At 48.4% G+C, this 17,794-nt stretch overlaps 1 protein-coding gene across 2 annotated transcripts; it reads right to left on the reverse strand.

Moving 5' to 3' along the window:
• Positions 1–17: 17 nt before the first annotated feature.
• PRKAR1A (protein kinase cAMP-dependent type I regulatory subunit alpha) lies at positions 18–16,466 on the reverse strand. Of its 2 annotated transcripts, none has more exons than XM_024980422.2 (11): positions 16,376–16,466; positions 13,278–13,457; positions 8,476–8,646; positions 7,576–7,667; positions 7,315–7,376; positions 6,520–6,566; positions 5,507–5,665; positions 4,788–4,848; positions 3,631–3,752; positions 2,690–2,771; positions 18–2,412 (listed from the first exon to the last, which is right to left on the reverse strand). In XM_024980422.2, the coding sequence occupies exons 2-11, from the start codon at positions 13,449–13,451 to the stop codon at positions 2,240–2,242; spliced, it is 1,143 nt and encodes a 380-aa protein (XP_024836190.1). In that variant the 5' UTR covers positions 13,452–13,457; positions 16,376–16,466; the 3' UTR covers positions 18–2,239.
• Positions 16,467–17,794: the final 1,328 nt, after the last annotated feature.

Here is a 17,794-nt window from a genome sequence, read left to right on the forward strand (position 1 = left end):
ACTGATTCGTTAAAGAATTAAATTATTTAATCTTTTATTACTTGACCTACCGTTGAGACAATCTATAACAAAAAGAAGAGAGTATATTAGCACACACAGAATAATCGGACTAGTAACCAGGAACAATACAAAATGGTCCTTTGGTGTCCACACTGTTAGAGCAGGAGATCTCAAACTCCCTTACCAAGCCCAGAAATGACTGCTAAAGCTCAGGATGTCCGCTGAGACAAACGACGCAACTGTGATTTCGCATATACACCCAGACTGCACAAAGACAAAGCTTAAAATGTGATCATCTTTAAATTCAGACTTCAGTTTGCTTAGATTAAAAACTACAAAAAGGGGTAAACAGCAAAGCCAAATGACTTAAGAGCAAAATTCATTTACGAAGCATTGTGGGTATCTAAATATACACGAACATGATTTTATACATACAGGAAACTGTGCAAACGTATGACATTCTAAAGTACAGTTTGGCATTTAAACAAAGATCAAATTAAGCTTTAAGCTAATTAACAATTTTTAATCTTTTAAATATAAAAAGGCAGCTAAACACAAAATACAGATCAAAAATCCTCATTTAGTATAATTTTGAAAAATAAAAAATATGTAATAAGGTGGCTTTCTATTCCACACTAAAATGTAAATAAAATGTTTCCCAGATTTATACTCCAAACTAGTAACAACCTAAAAATTGTTCTAATCTGTGAAAAACATGTACCATGACCAATTTAATGACCCAGGAAAGGGTAAGAAGGGATTACTAATCAGAGCCAGTTGCATACAGATGGAAAAAGAAACACTTGTAGTCACTCCCAAATATACCCCTACATGTTAGGTTACAAAAATCACAATGCGAACAGAAGTGCCTACATTACGGAACTGTGAGATGCTGTTTAAAAAACAATAAAGATGAACAGTGGGGCTATCATTGGTGCAAGGGAAGAGTGTAACAGCACAAGGTTGATAGGGCTGGAAAACACCGGAAACACAGTTAAGACTCAAAACAAGTTTACACAGAAAAGTCTCCCAGGGAATAAAACAGCGGATAGGGAAGCAGAACTTCTCAGCAGGATGGCCTCTCTGATGGATGTGTAACACAGACACATCCTACCTCACCCCCAAGCCCCCATGAAGTCTAGCTGATTGAAAGCGGGGCGAGGGGTGGTGCGGGCGCTGAAGCCAAGTAAAGAACGTCTTCCCGAGTCCCCTGCCCCAGTGAACTCAGGGCGCAGAGTCCAACACTGAACTCGTCTGCCCGCCATCGCCCCCTTTAGCAACCCCTCTTCCATTTTTCTGTTACATCGACATGGAGTGTATCTTTCCTGGAGTCAGGGCTTGCAGAGCCTAAGAGATGACCATCCTGGGGTCACCTGAAGGACATACGCTAACCAGAGGCTCTGAGCTAACAACCAGGAATGCAGACCTTGAACTCTCATTATCAATTCAGCATCTGCTGCTGAGTATTTGGCACTAGCTGGAAAGAGGAAGGTCTAATCAGAATCTGTGAGCTGAGGCAGATGTCGTTAAATCAGAACTGGTATTTGTGGCTTATGATTTGGTGTGAAATGCAGAAAGCAGGAATAGACAGGCACACCTCAACATGCTGCAGAACTGAAGAGGAAACCTTAACAACCAGAGATAAACAAAACCAGGCGTATCAGCCTGACAAATACAAATACTTATTAAAAAAGAAAAAGAACTGGTTGTATCATAGCAACAATGGGCATTTCCACCCTTAAGCTACTCTAACTACAGGCAGACATCCTACTACATGAAGATTCTTCTACACCTGTTCCTCCTAATCCTCAGAGCTTCGTGGGAAATCATTTATTCCATAGAGGCAGACAGCACACATGGCCACAGTCTAAAGAACACTTGCGGCAGCAGGAACGTGCATCACTTCAAGGAAACCTCGCGCTGTGCCTCAGACGCCACGCACCTCAGGGGAGCGGGGTCAACCCTCGGCAGACAGCGAGCCAGGCTGGGGCAGGGGCGGCGGGGGCTGGGGTGTGAACACCAACACTGCACAGACAGGCGGGGACAGCAAAGTCTCCAGAGAACCCTTCTATTTATTTAACTGTGTGAGCACTCAGTAATGCTCCAAAATAAAAACGGTGCCACAAAAGCAACTTGAACAGAAACCGACAAGAAGCTGCGGTGCCAGTGGCCACAGGGCGCTGCGCGGGCACAGAGCGTCTGCGTGGGGGCCTGGGCGGACCGGGCGCCGGGGCGGGCCTCAGACAGACAGGGACACGAAGCTGTTGTACTGCTGGATGTTGCGCTTGAGGATGTCGGAGCACGGGCCAAGAACGCGCTCGAACCGCGGCCGGTCCAGCTTGACGCACTTCAGCGGGCCACGGGCCACCACGGTGGCTGCACGGGGCCGGTTCATCAGCAGAGCGATCTCGCCTGGAGGGGAGAGGGGGCTGAGAGCGGGCACACTCCCGGAACGCTTTCCGAGAGGCACCCTTAGAGCAGAGAGAGACCCGCCCAGGCCACACGACATCTGCACTTCAGAACAAACGACAGACATGAGACAGTAATGTATCTACTAACTGAGTCAAGGTCAAACTCTCTGAGAGCCAAAAAATTAAAGTAAAAACTGAAACGCAGGAGAAGGAAAACAAGGCCAGGAAGGACTGTGGCGCTTGCTGAGGAGGGACGTCACCCTGCGGGACCCACTTACCGAAGTAGTCTGAAGGCCCCAACCTTCCCACTTCCACAAACTCTTCGTTCTCTGAGCGCCGCTGCAGCACCGCGGCTGAGCCCTGTGATGGGACCACCAGAGAGCAACACACGTGAACACGGCCCACTCCCAGGGACACGCTACCACCCTGTGCAACCTAGAGCTCTGCAAGGAGAACAAATAGCAGCTACTTCACATCTTCTGTGTTCACGTGATGAAGGGGACTGGAGAGTCAGCAAAGGCTTGACCTCCATCCCCGGGGTTCCTGCTGCCAAGGGACTGCCAGGGTTTGGACTGAGGCGAGAAACTGCGGGAGGAGGGCAGACCCAGGCGCACCGCCTCTTCATGGACACAGCGGCATGCGGGCGATGCCCCAGCTCCTCCAGGTACTGTCCCTGCCTGCTGCCTCTGTGACAGAGTTCTGTCTGCGACAGAAACGCCGGGGCTCAGAAGAGCCTGGACACATTCCTGCCTGGCCCTGCTCACTGAGACTTCCTCAACCCCTGGCCGGAGAGATACCAGCAGCTTCTCCTGACCACATTCACAGCACACTAGCTGTGTGGATCTCCATGTCCACGGTCATGAGCATATAAAACACAGGAAAACAGAGAATTTAAAGACCTGAGCTGGGCCCTTTATTGCCAAACAGCCCAAAAGCATGATTTTAACAAAAATGTACATCATTTCACAGTCTGCACGTTGAGTGGTGGAGTTCTGTTTGGCCTGTATAAGCAGGATTAATTTGAGTAAGTCAGAATCTGGCTAATACCTCCCACAATTCTGACTTAAACTCATTTAAAATGTGGCGGCCTAGCAGAAAAGCAAGTGTCAGCATTTCAAAGGGGACGATAACCTTTAACTGAGTGTCAGGTGACCCGAGAACAGAAGCTGTGACTGAGAACCAGCGCCCCCTTCTCCCTCCGGGGCTGCCCCCTCTTTACCTCTAAAATAATGAAGAATTCATCACCCGGCTCCCCCTGTACCACAATCTTCTGCCCGTCTTCAAACTGGACTGGTTCCAATGCATCAGCTACCGTGAGACGCTCCCACTTGTCCAGAGATTCTAAAAGGCAAATATCCAAAGAGTTTCTCTGTGTTATCTGGCATGCTAAGAACTTCAAAACAAAAAGTATAAAAAGTCAACTGAGACACTCCAGTGCGGCTCAGATTCAACTTGGCACCTGTCTCAACTGCCCCTCTCAGCAACGCCCCCCGTCACTTGCAGGTGGCCCACGCACCCTCCTGAATCCAGGGGCCCAGAAGCCAGACTAACCTACACCAACTCATCCAGTGGGAAAGGAATGAAAAGAATGTGATCATTAAGTATTGCCAAAGACTGCCATCAATGCAACTCAAACCTGCAATTACAGGACCCAAAAAGAATCTGTTCCAGAAATGCAAAGAAATAACTCAGATTTATTTACAAAACCAAAAAGAATAACTAAAAAATAACTTATGTTCCCAAAGGCCAAACTAACACTCAAGACACTAAATAGTAATCATTTCCAAGAAAGGAAAACTAAGGGCACAAAAATCAAGTCACTGTAAAAAGCAACAATTCAAGACTGCGTGACCTTATGAAATCCACCATTCCCTCCCAATGAAGAGCAGCTTGTAATAACATCTCCAAGTCCCTGTAACATATCCCACAGCAGCACCTCCCATTACGCTGCTCTGCATTTCCTCAAACTTCTAGCATTTTTTCAGAGAAAGCCAGCAAGTGACACCAAACCTGTCCACAGAAGAAACACATTCTTGGCGACACTCACTTTCCTGAACTAAAAAAACTCACTGACAGAGCATGGAGACCAAGTCCCAGGGAACCGGCCGGCCGCCGTCTGGAGGACAGGTCCAGCCTTTCTATCCTTCCAGGAAGAATCAGTAGCACTGATTTCTAACTAAGAGGTCAGCCATCCACCAGCAAACTAAACACAAGGTGAAACTCCTTCTTGGCCAAACCTCGGTCTCACAGTTCCGTGCTTTTTGTTACTATGAGAATATGCTGATAACTTGAGCAATCTTTAGCAAACAGAATCCACTTCCTTAAGCACCACTAACACTTCAATTTAGCGATTCTCCATGCAACTTTCCAACTTACCTAAAATAGACACTTTACTAAGAAACTCCTCATACATCTTCCGCTTTCTCAGCGTGCTTCCCTGTAAATGAAAGAGAGAAAGTCGTGTCTCTGAAGCGTGTAAACCGCATAGCGCTGTGGAGCAACAAGCGCTGTGTCAGGTAAGCTGGCAACGGTCACCCAGGGCTCGCTTGCTCTCTCCTGTTGAAGACGGTAGGCCTGTGTTCAGTAAGAAGCTCTCGGTAACGTGCTCCTAAAAGGAACACCAGGTATATGGCCAAAGAATTCATCAAGGACTGAAACGTCAAAAAAGCAAATCATCAGTTCTCCAAAAAAAAAAGCCCCCAAGGAAAGCTGAGTATACTTCCAGCTCAGGGTCCTGCTCCACAACGCCAATCCTCTACAGAAAGAAGGACTCAAACTGCTATCGTAGAAACGTCAGAACAGCACCATCAAGCCGTCCGTCCGTGTGAAGATCTTCCTGGCTACAGGAAGATGCGCTGGCCAACGGAGGCAGTTGCAAACATCAGCTGACCACTGCACACACACCCTGTGTTTATCTCCCATATTATTTCAGCCAAAGTTCGGTTCTAAAAGACCTCTGTCGCAAACGGTGTAACGGGTAATGCTAAGACCAAGCATCCAACCGTTACAAGCACTCCCACCTTCCCGCGGTAGCACTGTCGAGCGCGAGTCGCACAGCCTGGACGGCAGGCTGCACCCACTCGCACGGGTCTCACCATGAGGATCCTTCTGTAGCTGTCCCGGTCAATGCCCCACAGTTTCACGTTCGTCTTGGCCTTGACAGTGGCCGCTCGAGGAGTCCCGTAAATCAGAGCAAGCTCCCCGAAGCTCCCTCCTTCCCCAACACTGGTTGCCCATTCATTGTTGACATAGACCTAAAATACAAAAGCACTGGTTATCTCTACACACACAAATATATACGGATTAAAAACGCGCACACTCTTTTAAAAGGTCAGAATCCTGAACTTTGTTGTAGAAAATAAAATGTTACCTTTCTGGAACACAACCGAGCAAAGCACCTGCCTTCTGACAACTCAAACTCCCAGAGTGTCTATGACACAGCTGGCCTAATCATCTGGGAAGAAAAGGGCCCCCAGTGCAGACGATGAGAGTGAAAAAGTGAACCAGGCCTTAACAGTGCTCATCACATATTTACTAGGCAAAAGGAGAAGGGGGCAGCAGAGGATCAGATGGTTATAGACAGCATCACCAACTCAATGGACATGACTATAAGCAACCTCCAGGAGACGGTGGAGGACAGAAGAGCCTGGTGTGCTGCAGCCCATGGGGTTGAAAAGAGTGGGACACAACTCAGCCACTGAACAAGTGTACTTACAGAGCCCTGTGCCAGGCACTGTGCTGGTTAGCGCTTTACTTGCTGTGCCACTGAGTTTTCTAATACTCTTGTGGGAGGACAAGATGTACAGGACAGAGGCTGCACCAAGTCTCCCAGCTGACGACCTGCCAAGCCTCCCCCTGACCTTCTCCTGCAAAGCAGGCGCACATGCCTGAACCGCTAACCCAGTGAAAGCTCCGAACTGTACACTCAACCAAAGGAAGTACCTTTAGAAAGTCTATGTGTCAGTAAAAATGGCCTTTCTTGGTGTCAGTAAAACATCTGGCAAAAGGAATCTAACATACAAGGATGTAATAGTCCTTCAGACACTCTCAGAAGCAGTAAATAACAAGCTTTTAAGATTCTCAACATATTTTTATTATTAAATCTTACGTCCATCTCTCCTTGGTCAATCACGTAGAAGTTATCCCCTTCGTCACCTAAAAGTGAGGAGAGTAAAAAAGTCAGAAGCAAATTATAAGCTAAAAAAGAACAAATCAAACCAAAAAGTCCAGCAATATATTTTACAAGTCATAAAACTGACCAGGTCATCAGTCATCTCATGGTGAAGATGCCTCTGAAAAATAACTTAAGCAAGCCACTTGTATGCATAGAAATTAGAAATGTTAACCACTATGTCATCTAAAACAACAAACAAGATACAATAGTAACAACATATCACCTTGTCACTAAAGAAGAAAATACATGGATTATGAAAACCCATGAAAATATTGAGAGTAAATAAGAAAGGAAAAAAGAGGAACACCCAGAAGATGAGCTCCATGTCAGTGTATGTGGGCAAAGTAAGAGCCGGCAGAAGGGACAGAGCCTTACACAGAGACAAGCTAGATGATGAAGAGTCTGAGTGTGGCTTATTCCCTGCTTCATCTTCCTCTGACTGGTTAACGATCCATATAAAAGATATATAAAATATATGTGGCTCTGGAATTCCTTACAAAGTAAAAATGCACAAATTTTCTTTTAACAGTTACTATAAACAAAACTACACTGACATTAGGGAAATACTAGCCCCTTAGGCAAAGTGTGCCGTTTACTTTTAGCTGAGAAAATTTTAATTAAAGAAATAAGAAAATCCAACAGTATACCAAAAGGAAGATGGTAGGCTGAAAGAGGAAAAAACTTCACAACTTTACTAATAGCACTTGCCATAAAAGCGGCCACCCTTACCCTGCTGAATAACAGTCTCTCCAGCAATAAAGGAAACCGGGAACATGGCGTCAAAAATGTCACTGCAGAGAGAGAAGGCTTCGTGTTACAAAACATTAACCTTAAAACTAACAGACCTTAGTCTGTTAGTTAACCTTAGAGCTTCCAGATTTTCAGCCTGGAGTGGCACCAGGTGAACAATTATGAAGACCCTTTAAAACTTGCAACAGTGAGGCAGCTAGTTTGGGATCCCAACTGTACCGAAAAAAAAATATCACCTACCTTCTCTCGTTATCATCAAGATGTGAAAACAGTACGTTCTTTTCAATGGCTTTAGCTAAAGCAGCCATTGTCTTATAATCTTTCGGTATAACCTAGGAAAGAGCAGGAAGTCCAATGACCATTCCCCACATTCCATAAACCAAAACAACTTCATGACTGCAACCGACATTTCAATTAGATGTCAAGCTACCTTAGGTACTTAGACAAGGCTGCTTCGAGTTAAGTATTTTCAACACAACACTCTCACACTATCTCTGACCCCACAGATACTGACTTTGAGTGAACAGATACTGACTTTGAGTGAACAAATACTGACTAATTAATCCCCTTTGTCTACAACTAGGCCTGCATTGAAAGGCTGGTGTTTGGTTCCTAGTCAACAACCCGAGAAACAAACCACAATCACCTTACCCACGGTCATTACTGAGGCACACCCGAGCGTTTTATGGTAACTTGTCATCGTCTGAAGTGTGATCATGCACTGTTAGTCTCTCAACCTCCTGCCAGCCCAATTATCCTCCCCCTTCAGGCTAATCGCATAACTGGAAATGGCAGACTGGCTCTGAGAAAAAGCCAATGGAGATGAAAGACACTTACAGAGCAAAAGGGTAAAGCCACCACACGAACGAGAGGACGTCAAAAAACTGACACCACAATGCAGGACAACAAGTACTGCCTGGTCTTTCACCGCAAAACACCACCACGGAAAAGAAAATCCCCCAAACTCAAGTACTCGCTGTTTTATAATCACTATAGATACTTCCTCTGATGGGCTATTATTGCAGAAACCTGCTCCCCAGCACCCAGGAACAGCAAGGATGGAGTACGGCCCCCCCCATTTGTGTTTACTGCTGGGAACAGCGCACGCTCATCAGAGGAGACATCCCCGCGGGCAGGTACCTTCCGAACATAGGACGCGGCATCCTCCTCGGTGTAGACCTCAGCGCTGATGGCCCCGCGTCGCCGCCGGCCCTTCACCACCGGGTTAGGGGGCGGCGGGGAGATTTCATCCTCCCGAGAGTCTGCACGGCTGCCTGCTTTCTGCAGGTTCTGGATCTGCTTTGCCTCCTCCTGAAAAATTACAAGTTCATAAAACGAGACCCTGCCTCGGTGCTCTTCACTGGCGTTCTCCTAGTCTAACCACAGTCCTCAGTCACTGCAAACCTCTCCTTATCAACGTGAGAGTTAAGGCGCAAAGGCGAATCATGAATGGCAGAAAGTGCAGAGTCGAATTTGAATAGCAATACTCTGAAAGGTCATATTGCTCCTCAGATGGTGACAGGAGCTATACTAACAAACAGAAAGCCACTGGTACAGGGCACAGAACACGCATATGCAAGCCATACACGCACTGAGGCAATAAAGCGACGGTGATCTGCAACGCACTCAACAGCCATCAACTGCAAAACTAAACCCTGGGAAAGGAGTGAGATCCCTGCCTCGCCCGTGCATGCCATCTAGGAATATCACTCAGGCACAGCAAGTGACATGAGAAAGTCTAGGCTATCAGGTTACTCCATTAACTCAATACAAATTCTGTGGACCTGCCACTCCACATCTACACTAGGCAAGGGGAACACAAAAAAACAAGAGAGAGAGTGCTGAGCCTGTGGGATTTATATTCAACAAATAATGAAATGTGATGGGAACCTGGACTTCAACTAAGATCAAACATAACAATACTTACCCTAACAGAGCTGGAAGCATTCTTTACGGGCAGGGCTGACACTCGGTTTACCTGTTTTTAACAACTTATTAAACCAATCCATATGAAACCAAGATCAACTACTTAAAAATCTTATTTTTCAGATCTAGGGCCTTAAAAAGAAATCCCCTCAGGTCTGCAGTAGAGAATGAGTTATGACTGACGCCAAACCCGAATGAAACAAGCCGAGAATGGCGAGCTATCACCTCCTCGTTCGTGACTCACTCTCCATTCTTTTCCTAAAGCAGCCTTGAAATTCTAAATGACAACATTTACTAATTATTTCTGAAAAATTCTGATAAAAAAGAATTTAAGGAGGTGGTGGCTTTTTCTCCCGCCTGGTACTCAGTTCTGCATCTGGCATCAAGACAAATCAAAGCACACACAAGTGCAGCAAGAACCATCTGGAACCACCACCACTGAGGCAAGAACAGTGCTTATTTCTATTAGTAGACTTGTGACTGATGGGTTTTTTTTTTTTTTTTTGGAAGGAGGAACCAGCTTTATTTTTCTCATCTCTCTAGATTTTTCAATTAAAAACACAGTAACAAAGGCCTGTAACAAAACTACCGTGAATGTATTTGCATATGCAGTTACAAACGCACTTACCTGTTGATCAAATAATAAAGTGTGTCTACTGCTAGCAATTTATTTTAAACATGCATGTATGTGAAATTACATATACACAGAGTTATTCATTATACCAAAGCTTTTAACAGCAAAATACCAGAAACCACCAAAACAGTCATCAATGTGGCGATTAAGTAACACCCACAGTTAATGGGCGTCCATACAGTGGGATGCCATGCACACACTGGACACAGGTGTGTAAATGCCCGTGTATGATGGAACTCAGGCGGCACTCCAGGGAGACCACGGCGTAGGAAAAAGACTTTTCATTGTCATGTTGAGCCACGGGCAAATATGTAACTAAATTGTTTTTTAAAAAATTTTCAAAGAAAACCCACTTCATTATCGTTCTGGTAACTACAGTAACAGGTAAGGTTTTTCTCATTCCATATTAACAGAGAACTTTAAAACTCCAGTGTGCCCAAAGTTTAAAGTTCAAGAGCATAAATGAAAACACAGATTCTACCTCCCAAGATGTGTCATTGATATTTCACAAAAAATTCATGAAAAACCTCACAAGTAACCCTTCGTTTGGAAGTACTGTCTGTCTAAGTGAATTTTTATTGTCTTAGACGATTCTGAAGTGCCAAGAGCACTGTGGTTGTAACCATGCTTCCTGGATTTCCACCTTCCAACGGCGCTTGGACGTGTCCTGATCCTGATGACTTGGAGCCACGGCTGAGGTCGCCCATTTCTCCCGAGCACCGTGACACGTTTTATATCCTTTTTCTCGCTGCTGTCATTCTTCAGTCTCCTCACTCCTCAAAAGAACCCCCCCGCCCCCGTCCCCTTACTGTCAGTGCATCCCAGCACATTAAGTTCTGATTCTGCGCCCGCGGCTCACTCAGCGTGCTTTCATCCTCCCTGCCCTGACATCCATTCCTCCCAGAGGGTGACGTCAACGTCCCAGCCCACTGACTCGGGGTTTGGTACGTGGCTTGTTCTGCCACGCCACGCCCTCTTCTTGTAAGACTGTACTCTGGCCCCTAGAGCGCCTGCCCTGCTCTGCCTTGAGAACAGCATGCCTTATATATGACTGCTCCTTCCACTGAACCCCGGAACAAAACATGTGCAGCTAAGACAAGACGGGCTGAGCAGAGAGGGCTGCACGTGACCCAGTATCAGGACATCTGGAGTGAACCACCGAGACGTGGGGGGCATGAGGTCCCTGTATGACCGCAGCCAAGTTCCCTGACCCCTCTCTTAGCTTTACTGCTTCCTCTCTAAAACGGTGACAATCACCAACCTCACACATTTGAAATAATGAGCATTTACAAAAGGTCAAGGGCTCACACAGAACCTGGCACACAGGAGGCACTCCACAGTCAGAGCCATCACAATTCCTCTCATCTACTAGTTGGCAAGGTTCAAAGGAACACATACAAAAGAGAGGACTCGGATGACAAACAACAGTCTGAAGAAAGATGCAGACGCTGTCAATGGACCAACTGAGACAGGTTTCTGGGGCATTTCTTACTGCGCAGTTGAGGGAACCAGAAACATGAGCCCTGGTTAGCATGGCAAAGAGGAGACAAGAGTGTGCCTGTATTCTCAGACATATAACTCAACACCTAATGTACAGAAAAATGACCTGTTGAACAGCTGAAACCCTAGTTTCTCCAATGCCCGGATATCCATAGTCAACCTCGGCTAAAGGAGTGGATGCAAATGAACAAAAATCCATGAACACACAAAAGTGGTAAGCTGTGACTTCTGTTAAGGGGTAGAGAGGCCGACACACATCACATCTAAAAACCCCATGTGCACAGAAATGACTTTCAGGGTCCTTTCCTGCTTTCCCTGAGGTCAGTGCTCCAACAGGGCCATCAAAGTGCAGCCCTGAGACGAGCACGGCACTGCACACTCCCTATAAAAAGACACACACTTCATGCCTCACCCACCTCGTCCGCTCAGCGGGTGGCTGCTATTGATGTCCAGAGAGAAGAGGGATCACCTTACAGCGACCAACTTCAGAACCAGACCTCCAGGAACGCACTTCACTTCCAAACAGGGAGGGAAGGCCCACGGCAGCCTGGCGCTACAGTGCTCCACTATCAGAAACTGCTTAAGTAAAAACCAGACTTCCTACCACAGTTCCAAAACACCAAGGCTACATGCACTGGGACTGGCTAGGTTTTCCTGCTGTTTTTAATTATTCCAATCATGGTACTAGACACCAATTTCAACAGCTTTCCAAGAAAACTGGAAAAAGGGTCCAATCACTGAGCCACCCAAACATTTTCTGAACATTAGTAAAACAGATTCTTTTACTAATAAATTATGCTGACTGAGAAGTTGTCCAAACCAGTGGGATACAGTATAAAACTTTCTGCAATACAACTAGATAATTAACAATCATACACCTAAGAAAATGCCTCCCAAGTGGTACACAGTCATTATGAACCACATCATAACTTCAATATGCGTTAAGAAAATCTGTAACTTTATCCTGCTGAAGTTTCAGGAGCAAATCAAACAAACTACTCAAAACTCTCAACAAACCAAACTTCCTCCTTCATCATTTTTTTGAGGGGACTGAACTAAAGCACTGACCTTGATGAAAAATGACCACTTTGCTTAGAGAAGCACATACCCCATGCTTAGGTCCCACCGACACACACACAATAAGGATGCGCAACAATGAGTAAAAACTGAATCTCTTTTTTCTCAAAAGGAAACAAGTCCTGACCAGAACTGTAAATAAAGTAAAATTCTGACAGCTGTCCATCTTGCTCTCTCTGCTCCACAGTCAATTTATGCTAGGACATATCCTACAGTAAGACATACTTGGACGACTCGGAGTTTCTAACGTACTAGTCACAAGCCGGACTCGGATGCTCCAGTACAGTGATTTCAAACGTAGGGTAAAGCCTGCAAGTTTACTTGTTTTGCTGAAGAAAACAGCATAAATGCTTTGAAGTACTGCAGAAGTTCTCAATCCACACCACTGATGTACTGGTTTTCTTTTTAATTTTTACTGGAGTATAATCAGTTTACAATCTTGCGATAGTTTCTGCTGACCAGTGCTGTACTACTTCCAATCAACTGAATCAACTCAGGTACTTTATTTGGTCCATTTTATGTATTAATTAAAACAGTTACAGGAACTATGGTTGGAAAACCTGTAGCCAAGTAAACTGAGCATTCAGAGTCGTTTTGATAAATTCTGATTGCAATGTTACAAATTACTACAAACGCATTAACTGCATTTCTTTTCTGAAATTCTATTTTAAATGATGATGATGATTATAAACAATTATTTGGTCAGAATTCCTTTTCTTCCCAATGATAGAAATCAGCGACCTTCTCCAGCCTTGCATTTAACAACCGTAAGGGTCAGCTCTCGCGCTCCCCCTTTTATTTTTACCTTCTCCAGCTTCTCGAAGTATTCCCTGAGGAAGGCCATGGGCCTCTCGGGCCGTGCGGTGCACAGCTGCACGATGGAGTCCTTGAGCAGCGCCTGGATGTTGTGCTTCTGGACATAGAGCTCGCATTCCCGGAGGCTGCGCTCCTCCTCGCTGGCGGTGGTGCCGGAAGCCATGGTTCACTACGGAGAAGACACAGAAGCTCGGGAAAACTATTCACAGAGAGCGAACGTCAAGCTGGCCTTCGATTTAACAAACTCACCAGGCAACTGGTTCACAAAGATTTCATTCTCACTAGGTAGATTTTTTAAATTGTAAAACAGGGAGGTGAGGGCTAGGGAATTCTGGCAAGGCAGTGCTGCACTGAGGTCCCGCTGCACAGGGCCCAGGCCCGGAGAGGCAGGACTCGGCCGGCCCCCAGGCCGAGAGAGCAAGCACGAGCGGCTCTCCCGGCAGGGGCTGGTGCTAAGGAGTCAGGCAGGCCCCCAAGGGAATTTCATTCAGTTCTCTTCTGCAAAAGGAATCCTGAAGACGTGGGACGTGTGCAAAGGGTAAACAGGACACAAAACTACAAGGCACAGCAGTCAGCACTTGGTCAAAGCAAGGAAGCACCAAGAGGGACATCTGACGTCCCCTTCACGTAACCGGGATCCCAGGGGAGCAGGCCAATCTCAGCCAGCAAACCACCCGAGCGCAGGCTCTGATCAGCCAACACAACCGAAATGCTTTAAAACACAAAAGAAACCCCAGATGAGTAACAAAAGCAATTTTTAATCCCAGACTCTTTGTACCAGATTCCAGCCTTAAAGGATAACACAGTTATCCAGTAGTAAAAGGGAAAATCTTCTACGTTATTAATAGAAAAACCGCCATATAAACACCTTAACAAGCAAATTATAAAAGATTTGAATAGGGAAGTGTTAAACCATCAAGTTTTTAACTCACATGAAAACTAAATAGATAAACTACATTTAGTGAATTTTAGAGGGTTTAAACTACTTCGATGTGAAGTAAAATAAACAAATGCAATAATGGGCAGCTAACCTCAGCCTGGAATTCAAAGCTCACTAACTTAACAAAAGAGTCACAAACTGTTTTCCTTTCTAATTACCATGTAATTAAGATCAGAAGATAAAGGTGAGGTCCTCTCCACTCTGCAAGAGAATTCCCTACTAACCCATGTTTTCCAAATACAACGCACACAAAACCAAAGAGATCAAACTAAATTTCAAAGGACAAAGAAACAGCACAGGGAAGAGGGGCAGTACTATGCTGTTACTCATTCTGTTTTGACAGCTTTATAACAGTAGACTAGTTAACAGACCATGAGAAAGTTTGTAGATATCTGACAGGCACATAAATTAAAGAGGCCACAGAAAAAGATTCCTGCTGCTCCTTTAGAAATAAACTCTAACACACACACACACACACAAAGATTACCTTAAGATAGATTCACACCCGCCTCTTTTACAGGTCAGACAACCGTATCAACTGAAAATCCACTTCAGGATTTTCTGCATTAGAAAATACATTGTACTGAAAGCCACCAAAATCGGTCCATGAGATCTGTGTTTCCAAACACTGAGATACATTTCGGAACATCAATACGTGTTTTCAACTACCAGAGAAACCATTCAAAGGTCAGGTTTGTGGTAGAAATGAGAGAACTGAGTCCAAGAGGTGAAACTGGTTTTTTGTTTGCAACAATGTATTTAAAAGACCAAAAAGAGGACACTGGAAATTTGGCGGCATATTAATAGAAATGCTCCAGGATTCATGTGTTCATCGTATGAACCCCGGAAAACCCGTATTTCATGGTATTAATTTCTTAATGGACTACAGATTCACTCTGCACTTGTACTCAGTTCTAACAGCCTATAATTTAGCTCTCTCCCTCGCCCCCCGTTACTCAACTGCTGAAAAACGGACACCGCATTATCTCTCCTAAGAAAACACTGGGGTTCCTTCTTCTGGAAATTCAGTTGTGACAGTAACACAACGCTGTGTCCAAGGGATTAGATGCGAGGAAGTATGTCAGACCCTTTGAGAAGGTCGCTGATTGAGGCCGCGGCCAGGAGCCCTTCCTGGGGGTCATCCTCGGGGACCACGGAGATGGCCACTCCCGCGAGCTCCCCCCGGCGCGGGCGCGCGCGCCCCGAGCTGGGGGGGCCCCGCGTACCCCGGACGTGCGCAGGGACGTGCCCTTCGCGGCACTTGGGCCCCGGCCGCGGGAGGGAGGGCCCCCATCTCGCTCCGGTCGGAAGGCCGCGGGGAGACCCCGAGGGAGACGAGGGCGGACCGACGGGGCAGGCCGGCGGCGGCCGCCGCGGGGGCGGGGCGGGGCGGGCGGCAGGCCGGGACGGACGAAGAGCGCCGCGGGCGGCCGCGTAGGCGGCCGCGGGGGGAGAGCACGGCCCCCGCCCCCGAGGCGGCCGGAAGGGCTGGGGGCTCCGCGGGCCCCGCGCCGCCGCCCGTGGTGGGGGGAGGGCGAGCGCGGCGGCGCGGGTGGGCCCGCGCTGGGAGCCGGGAGCAGCCGGGGCGGCCCGCGGCGCGGACGCCGGCCAGCGCGGGGCCCGCGGCAGCCGTGAGGAGAGGCCGCGCGGGCGGGCGGCGCCGGGGGAGCGGCCGTCCCCCTGCAGGGCGCTCCCCGCGACGCCATCTTGGGTCGTCCCGGCGCCCCCGGGCGGGCGGCGGGCGGCGAGGCGGGGCGCGCCGGGGCCCGCGAGTCCCCTCACCTGCGGACGGGCGGCGGCGGGCTCGGGCTGCGGGCTAGGAGACGGCCGGCGGGGCTCCCTCAACGACGCCCTCCCGGCCCCTCTCCACTCGGCGACAGCGGCTCCGCAACGGCGCCACCGGAAACGGCCGCGCCGCAGCCAATCAGCACCCAGCTGCTGACGTCAATGCGCCTCGCTCTGGCCAGAGCCGTCGCCCCGGCAACCTTAAAGGGGCAGCGGCCCTGCAGGCGAACCCTCGCCCCTCCCCCGCCCGGAGTGGTCCTCCCTCTGCCCTTTTTTCGGTCCCAGCGCGTCCCTGATCCGCACCCTACGGCGCGCAGTCTCCGGCTCGGGGCTCCCGTCGCCCGTCACCTTCCGCCCCTCACCTGTCCCCGTTCGGACGCCGCGAGCACCCAGCTGCTCCGCGGGCTCCCGGTCCCTGTGCGCGCGGCGCGGCAGCTCGCGTGCCCGTCCCGCGCTCGCCTAGCGCCCTCACTCCCGCCGCGCGCGCCGCCCGCGCCTTTTCTCCGGCCCTCCGCGCCCGCCCCCGCTCGGCCCCCTGGGGCGTCCCGGGGGACAGGTGGGCGGCTCCGCCCAGGGCCCCACCGAGGGGCCGCGGGACCCGGAGGGGGCTTCCCACCGCCTCCCACCCGGGGGAGGCGGCAGCTGCGCCGGGGGCCGCGCGCGGGCGGGTGCGGGCCGCGCACGCCCGCCGGGCATCCGGCGCTCGCGGCCTCCGGGCTGCGGCCGGCCATCCGGCCCAGGAAACCCGAGCCCGGCCAAGTGTCCGCTCGGCAGGTCCGGCTGCCCGCCCCGCGCCCCCCGCCCGGGGTGCTGTGGCTGGCGGAGGCCTCTGCCCTTTTGGGCACCAAGTGCTGGGAAGGACTTTGTGGGGGTCCAAGAGAGGCCCGAATCCCCCTAGAACTTGAAGCACCCCCATCCTCGCCCCTGACCCAGTGCGGTGAGAAGTGCAAACCATGCTGATGGGCGCAGACCCTCTGACCGCAAGAGAAATCTCAGCCGCCTGCAAAACGGCCCCCATCGGGGACGATGCGGTTGGCGGCGTGGGGAGGGGGGTTTCTTCACCGCTTCAGCCATTTTTTTCTTCCATCCCAGACTCTGCTCCTGAAGAAGAAAGGGGATGCAGAGAGACAATAAATGAAGGCCCTTGGAACAAGCGCATCCTTGTGTCTGGCTGATACCTGTTGGACTCTTGGGGTATATAGTTCTAGGGCTGCATGTGTGAGATACACAATGGATTTCACACTTGTATCCCTAGACTTAAAGGACATGAACTAGAGCAAATTCCTGGGAGACAGTGGAGGGCAGGAAGGCCTGGCGGGCTACAGTCCATGGGGTTGAACAATATATATATAATGACATACATATATAGATGTGTATATATTATAAGATGTATACATCATGAATAATTTTATGTTGATTTCAGGTCAAAACAGTGTATTTTGGATCTATTCGGTTAAATATTATTAAAATTAATTTCGCCTTGTTTTTTACCTTTTTGATACAGCTATTAGAAAAATTTCAAATACCTTTAAGGTTCGTGTTTATACTATTTCTGTTGGTCATCACTGTCCTAACAGGCCAATTGCTCCCCTGGATCCAGCAGTCTGATAGGGCTCCTGCTTCTCAGAGTATTTCTTTTATTTAGTTGTGGTTATCCCCCGCTTTCTGAAAGTCAGAGGAAGCACAGACAATTATCAGAAGGGCCAGATTAGGTCGATAAGAGGAGGGTGTATGGGGAAGTGCCCACACACCCATGAATCTCCCCCCAGGGATGGGTGGAA

Source organism: Bos taurus, chromosome 19 (genome assembly GCF_002263795.3).
Source record: "Bos taurus isolate L1 Dominette 01449 registration number 42190680 breed Hereford chromosome 19, ARS-UCD2.0, whole genome shotgun sequence".
NCBI lineage: Eukaryota > Metazoa > Chordata > Mammalia > Artiodactyla > Bovidae > Bos > Bos taurus.

Excerpts from the sequence above, each read along its gene's own strand:
- PRKAR1A (XM_024980422.2), bottom strand. The coding sequence starts at position 13,451 with ATGGCTTCCGGCACCACCGCCAGCGAGGAGGAGCGCAGCCTCCGGGAA. Across the intron at positions 7,668-8,475 it reads CCGCGTCCTATGTTCGGAAG|GTTATACCGAAAGATTATAA; the intron begins GTACCTGCCCGC and ends GCTCTTTCCTAG. Across the intron at positions 4,849-5,506 it reads GCTACAGAAGGATCCTCATG|GGAAGCACGCTGAGAAAGCG; the intron begins GTGAGACCCGTG and ends TTTCATTTACAG.